General features: G+C 33.4%; 1 protein-coding gene across 1 annotated transcript; it reads right to left on the bottom strand.

Annotated features, from left to right (window-relative positions):
• On the bottom strand, positions 1-6071 carry LOTGIDRAFT_211895 (hypothetical protein). Its single transcript, XM_009047011.1, has 6 exons — positions 5727-6071; positions 3593-3653; positions 3353-3413; positions 2306-2383; positions 1522-1744; positions 1-1075 (listed from the first exon to the last, which is right to left on the bottom strand). The coding sequence occupies exons 1-6, from the start codon at positions 5902-5904 to the stop codon at positions 837-839; spliced, it is 840 nt and encodes a 279-aa protein (XP_009045259.1). The 5' UTR covers positions 5905-6071; the 3' UTR covers positions 1-836.
• Between the last annotated feature and the right edge of the window lie 1189 nt (positions 6072-7260).

Raw genomic sequence — 7260 nt, 5'->3', positions numbered from 1 at the left:
CTGCCATTTTAAACTATCTTGCTTCTTCTAGCTACACACATAGTAGGTTTTTGAGCTCATAAACAATAGGTCTTATAATTCTACATCTTAATGACGAGAACAAATGAAATCTGACTGGAAAATTGAAATAAATTTGTGTAATCAAGAAAGACCAAAATATACATCAGTTAAACAGAAACCTGCCATGTTGTATAACAAGGCAAAAGTATTTGTTGCACTATAATTAAAGAAAATACTGAAATCAAATAATATTCCGTCAAATTAACCACAGTGATCTGTTGAGAACATTCTGTTGATATCTTATAATAAAAACACAATGAGAAGATAAATAAATAGGCACATCCATATTCACAAAGTCACTTTCACCAGGGATGTTGATTTCATATTTTCTGCCGGACATTTTGTAACATAGAGCTGATTTCAAACTATAAGCTTACTAGCTTATTCAAATAAGGTGAAGTCTTATTTCTGGAATCTATTAGAAAATTTGATACAAAATGTTGAATTAGTATTCTCTTCCTTAAAATGTTTCTGGTTTTTTCGCAGTAAAATTCTCAAAGAATTTCAAAAAGTCAATTTCTAGTCAGACAACACTGGCAAATACAATAAAATCAACATCCCTTGTTTTCAAGAAGAATCAAAATTAGCACAAATTATATCCACATGGCACCAATGGCTTATGGGAAGCATAAAAACCTTCATTTTATTCCTCACTCTCTTTCGAATCCCAGAAACACAACACTAGCACGAAGTTCACGAACCACAACAAGGGCACATAACTCTTTAGTAGAAATGAGACAGAATGAAGTATATACACAGATGAAAATGAGGCTATGTTAGCTAATACAACAACTTTTACGACAGTTCATTGGCGGGGAATCGCACGGATTCAAATACTTTGATTTTTTATGTTTGTCTCGGTGTAAGAAACTGAGCATACGAGCTCGTGTTTTGTTTGTCAAGGCGTATGATTTCAGATGGGATTTTAATGCAGGTGGCAGTGGAAGTTGATCAATACCATATATGGTTGTACGAGAAACTATGGTTCGACACGCTATTTCCTGTAAGCTTAATACTGAAATAAAAAGAAACATAAATATCAGGTGATGAAATCAAAATATTTCCGGCCGTAATAAAATGAGCCTTGATCAATCCAAGAAAGATTAGAGTTAAAATATACATTGGTTTTTATAAAAGAACAGAATCAAATTGAACTTTTCTAAACCTTATTCAAGTAGAAAAAAGCTCATCAGTCATTCATAATGATCCAAGAAAGACCATTGTCAAAAGGAAGAACTACAAGATGTAGAATTATGGTTACTATAAATTTTGTCTAACAGATTATTACGTATTCTTGAAACAATCTTAGCGCTAGGATGTCCTAGATTCTTATCTTCTAACATTGATTCTAGAACATCCTAGCGCTAAGAGCATGTTTGAGAATACATAGCCAGAGGCCTAGGTACTTTTTTCTGTGTTAACAGAAAAGTCCCCTGAACCAATTATAATAAAATATATTACCTTTATTGGGACCCCAAGTCCTAGTCATACCGTTCCGTTTTAACGCTAAGCGAGATAACTCCGCAAACGATTCAGTCACATTAAAATCACACAACGGACTGACTTCAAAAAATGCCATGTCATTTTTAATAGCGTAAGTTTCGGCAGCCCCGATACTGACTTGTCTGTTGAAGGCCAGATGGAGTCTGTTTCCGACCAGAATCTTCGGCACTCCTGGAGCATGCTGTAAGAAAGAAAAAATAATATTTACACTTTTATTGAGAACATTACGTCAAATTGGACTCTTCTTATTATAAGCTTTAAATTACTGGTTATAAATTTCATCTTATTTTTATATAAAAACCCAGCTTGCTTCATTTCTGTTCCGTTCCTTCATTGGCATTCTTGCTATCTTATTATGACTAAGAGCTCATCTAATTTTGTCAATACTTATTTAGGAGAAATAATAAATTAAGGATGGAAGTCAAGTTTTCAATATAGGACATGTGTTTCAGACACACAATCCTTATCAGGACAGCTAGTTTTCAATACAGGACCTATTGTTAGCTAACTGAATAGGGCTCATTTCATATTGCAGACATGTGTTTCAGATACACAATCCTTATCAGGACAGCTAGTTTAAGAATTGAAAGTTATTTAACTAGAACATATCTCATACGATAGACGTGTGTTTGGGATAGTATCCATCCACCTCAAGATGGTGCTATTGCTAATTGGAAATGGCTTTCCAACGATAGACCTTTAGGTTACATAGGCATAGCAAACTAGTTCTAATTTAACAAACCTCATTTATTTCTTTGATCCATCTGTCAATTCCGTCAAACGACCATTTACTGGTGATATCATATACCAATAAAATACCCTGAAATAGGAGGGGAGATTACTCAGTTATAAGATCTGTGAACTCCTAGAAAGGACGCTCAAGAAGGACGCTGAAGAAAGGACGAAACAGTCACCATGTGACACTGGTTATTATGAAGTGTGGGAATAATACACTTCTAGAGTTTAATTCATATTAAGTTTACTGATTTAGAAACTGTTGCATCTTAAGATTTTGCAATTTCTTAAAATTTTGAGAGAATCATGGGTATATTAGATAAGATGAAGGATGGAAGCACAATGAGTTTTTAGCCATCAGAAAAAATTCCAGCAAAACACTAATATCTTTAAGATCCCAAATATTTAAGACAGTTGTTTTGCAGAGATACCAGTATATCCCTCACGCTCCAAACACTATTCAGACTCAATCCTCACTGCTTACAGTGAAAACTTTCAAATGATTTAAATAAAAAAACATGTATATATTATATTTTTAATTTTTTCAAAAAAAAACTATTTGTAAGTTTTAAGGTTAACATGTGTGAAACAGATCGACTAATCAACTATTAGATAATTATAATAACAGCTTGTTTCTACACTGAATCTTTCTATATATCTATATAACAGCTGGATAGACTGGATATTACTGTCTACTTTATTATTAGATTATACCAGTCTTTCTCAATTTTAACATACTTCAAGAATTTCTCCATCTCTTTCACAATGTGTAAAATTGTTTCTTATCTTATCAAGAATCAAGAACTGGCCAAGAAAATAATCTGTTAAATCTATCTTAGAATGTTGTTGATATTACAAAACTCATTTATATTCAAGTTATTTATTTTTTTTATGAATTATCTCAGAATCCTGCTGATTTTACCAAAATTGACAATCATCTTTGGTATAAAACTTTAATAATAAAATCATTTCAATTATTGTAACCCTCGTCAAATTGACGAATGAAATAGCAGAAAAAAAATTTTGTTTTAAAAGAGTAATCATTTCTAATTACCTGTGCGCCTCTAGAATAGGATCGTAAAATCGTACAGAAACGACCTTGACCTGACGTATCCCTGAAAAAAAATAAAGAGATCTTCAATAATGAGAATATCAAATCAACCTTGTTCAATGACCTAGATGCCCACAGTGGACTCACTGGCATAGGCAATGACTGTTGACTGTCGACTGAATCAACGCAAGAATTGTGTTTGCAGACAGACTTTTTTAAAAATATTGTGAATTATATAGTTACCATAATTGTAGTTTGACTCTTTTACCATCCAATAAAATAGTGGTAGTCTTATAATCTATTCCTGAAAATAGAAATAATTTTATATATTTAGAGATTAGATATTAGCTGACACCTGACCTCTCGGAATCATAGGCACAGGCATCAAAACAAGTTACTATTCAAAAGAAGGAGCTGACACAGGATTTAAGTTATGTTTACAACTATTATGATGTTAATTTAGTAAACTAATGGTTAAATTATTATTGTGTCTACATGAGAAAGTTGACATGTTTTTAAATGGGGTCCGTTAATATAATAACACTGAATAAGCTAAATGCCTGAGGATTTGAACTTTATTAAAAAATTTTTTTTAGGCATTCAAGACTTTTTTTTAACAGTATTTAAATTTGATCAAATAATAACAAAGGCATCAAGGTCACAAACCAAAATTCAGGCTCTGACTTTACTCATTGAATAATGAAAAATTCATTGTTATTAATCTGGTAAAACAAGATATTATTTCAATAAGTTGTAATTATATAAGATTAGCTAATTATATTTCTAGACATAAAAAATTTTATTTCAAAATAATACAGTACAGTAACATTAAGCCTGGGGCAAAATAATCATCAAAAAATTAAGAAAAAAAAAGCATGACTAATATATCTAAGTATATCTTTAGATTGTTAATAATAATAATATTTATAGTTTGTTGTATGTATACCTTAACATGTAGCTAGGGCAGATCTATTATAGCTCGGTCTTTGATTACTGACCCAGAACCTGGTAATGAGCCTACACCTGGTAGCTGTCAACCTGATCTCTATTTTACCTGTCCTCACAAATCATACACCCTTTAGGCTCTCGTAATTTCTATTTGTGGAAATTTATATTTTTAAGTTGCATAAAGCTTGTTTAAAGGAATACTACGTCTTAGAATGAACATAAAATTTTACAATTTTAAACTTGGCCAATAAGAGCCAGTAGATATACCTGGTGTCATAAATAACATAACAGAATCCTTATATAATCTGATAAATCCAAAAAATTTAGTAATTATCCATAAATATGCAATTAACTATTGAAAATCGCATAATATTTTGGTTAAGCGTTTATCAATAATTACTTAGTTTTATGAATTTCCAATTTTCTAGATTTTACAGGGATTCTGTTGTAACTTTATGACACCAGGTAAATTCAATGATGAATATATACTCATACTGACCATTCTTGAGAACTTAAATTTTATGTTCATTCTTAAACGTAGTATCACTTTAATGTACAGACTCAAGTACTTGGTCCTAGGGCCTTATTCATGAAAACTTAACTTAGATAAAATCTAGTTTACAATAATCTGAATAATACTGGATAATAAACACTACTTTCAAAATATATTTTAGTGATTGACCAATCAGGTGACTAGAACATTTAAATCTTAACCCTTTCAACCCTAGCGGCTGTTTTAACCGCCAAACACTAATGCAATATATACCCCAGCCGCCAGTATACCAGCCGTTACTAAGTGATGTCATACAACGTTAACGTCATACACTTTTACTTTTATTACTTGGAGTTCAGGGTATATGACGTTATATTTTATTACACTCAGTGTTTAAAGGGTTAAAGGTATATGATGTTATATTTCATTACACTCAGTGTTTAAAGGGTTAAGTTAAGTCTCAAAAATAAGATCTTGTCAGTCCTTATATTTTCTTTGTCATTTTCTTCATGTACCGTACTAATAAATTGTCATTACTTTTTTCAAAATAAAGTTTAAATAAGTAGTAGGCTTATAAGTTATTCCTTTCATATAATCATCACAAGCATCAAAAGGATTATCTTCTTAGTCATTAATTTATCCATTTTTTTTTTATTTAAAAACAGTAAGCCTTAAATTTATTAAGATATTCATATTATCATGATGGTTGGCCTGTATTATAGTTAGGCCTACCAAAAACATCAGTAATTATGATCATAAGTTTAGATAAAATTAAAATTTATAAAGATAAAAATTTTGTCTTTACCTTGGTTAAATTTAGACGAATAACATTTCTTTTGTTGTGACATAACATGTTTATGTTATGTCAACAGGCCGAAAATAATTTACAAAAATTTATTTATAAAAAAATCATACAAAAACCATCCATATCATTACCTGAACTGGAGTAACCATACGGCGATTCCATCGCACCATCATCCATTCCCGACAATAATTCCTCTTTACCGACATCACTGTCTCCAACTAACAGGAATTTCAGCAGATAATCATAGGACCTGCAGGAAGATGGCAGCAACCTTGGAGAACCACTGTTACTGATTGCAGTGCACATCATTCACGATGTACAACAAAATGGGAGTAAATAACCCATCAGAGTCAAAATTAAATGTCTGTATTTTATATTCCAACCGTCTGATTATGTCATGACTATTTTGATTTCGCAGAAATTGAAATATTACAAGAGAAAAACAACTCGATTCATCATTTTGACTCCATTTTGTTTTCCTTAAATTGACATGACGGAAGTGGAGAAATTAGTAATGCGCAGGCGCTAACAATAGCGGCAAATGTAAACCATAGAGTTATAAATAGAAACACTGGACAGATGAGATTGGTCTTTCTACAGATATCTGCCACTGTTCTATTCATTCTGTAAGATCTTCAGTATGGCTCGAGATAACCACTTGACCTCGTTTACAGGGATGTTGTCTTCCTGGTGGGTTATTCACTAAAGCCGCGCAACCGTTTGCGGGCCCGCTAAGCTCTCGCAAACCAGACGCACGTCATTCGGGTCGATTCACAAAGGCCGCGCTTTATTAGCAAGACTGTACAATTCAGCACGCTAATCGGAATATTAATTTAGAGTGCTTCAATTATAGCTCAAGCAAAGGCCACACAAACATCACTACTTAAAAATGGCCCTTTTGCTTGCTGAAGAGGAAGATGCTCATTGAGGAATTCTCCGAAACAGAATATTGCAGGGACAGAATAAATCCCTTATATGTGTATGATGACACGGACTTATTGAAAAGGTATCGTATGCCACGCCCGGTAATTTTGGAAGTCATCGACTTGATCGAGGCTGAAATTGCTCCGCAAACTGAACGTTCCCATGCCATACCTGCTGCACTGCAAGTACTCTGTGCTCTGCGTTCTTATGCCAGTGGAAATTTCCAATACGTCAGCAGTGATCTTTGTGGGATTAGCCAAGCATCCGTTTCCCGCATCGTCAATCGGGCTTCAGCAGCACTTGCAAGAAGAAGCAGGGAAATAATTATATTTCTTACATTTCCCAGACAACAGCAGGCCCAACAAGCAGTTAAAGAAGGTTTCTTCGACGAAATCAGAACACGCATTCCCAATGTCATTGGCTGCATTGAGTTAAGTGGCAATTAAAGCGCCGCATTCAAACGAAGACGCCTTTGTTTGTCGCAAAGGTTTTCATGCGATCAACGTTCAGGGGATTTTAATAATCAGCTGAGTTTACCAACATTGTTTCAAAATGGCCAGGAAGCACCCATGATGCCTTTATATGGAATAACTGTCGTTTGCATCAAGATTTCGAAGATACGAACATCCGAGAGGGATGCCTGCTTGGAGATAGTGTCTACGCTCTTGGCTGATAACACCGATTCCCCAACCACAGAATGAAGCGGAAACCACTTTTAACCAACACCATCGTCGGACGAGA

Source organism: Lottia gigantea, assembly GCF_000327385.1.
Source record: "Lottia gigantea unplaced genomic scaffold LOTGIsca_11, whole genome shotgun sequence".
In the NCBI taxonomy this organism is placed as follows: Eukaryota; Metazoa; Mollusca; class Gastropoda; family Lottiidae; genus Lottia; species Lottia gigantea.
This window is presented reverse-complemented; position numbering and strand designations above follow the sequence as displayed.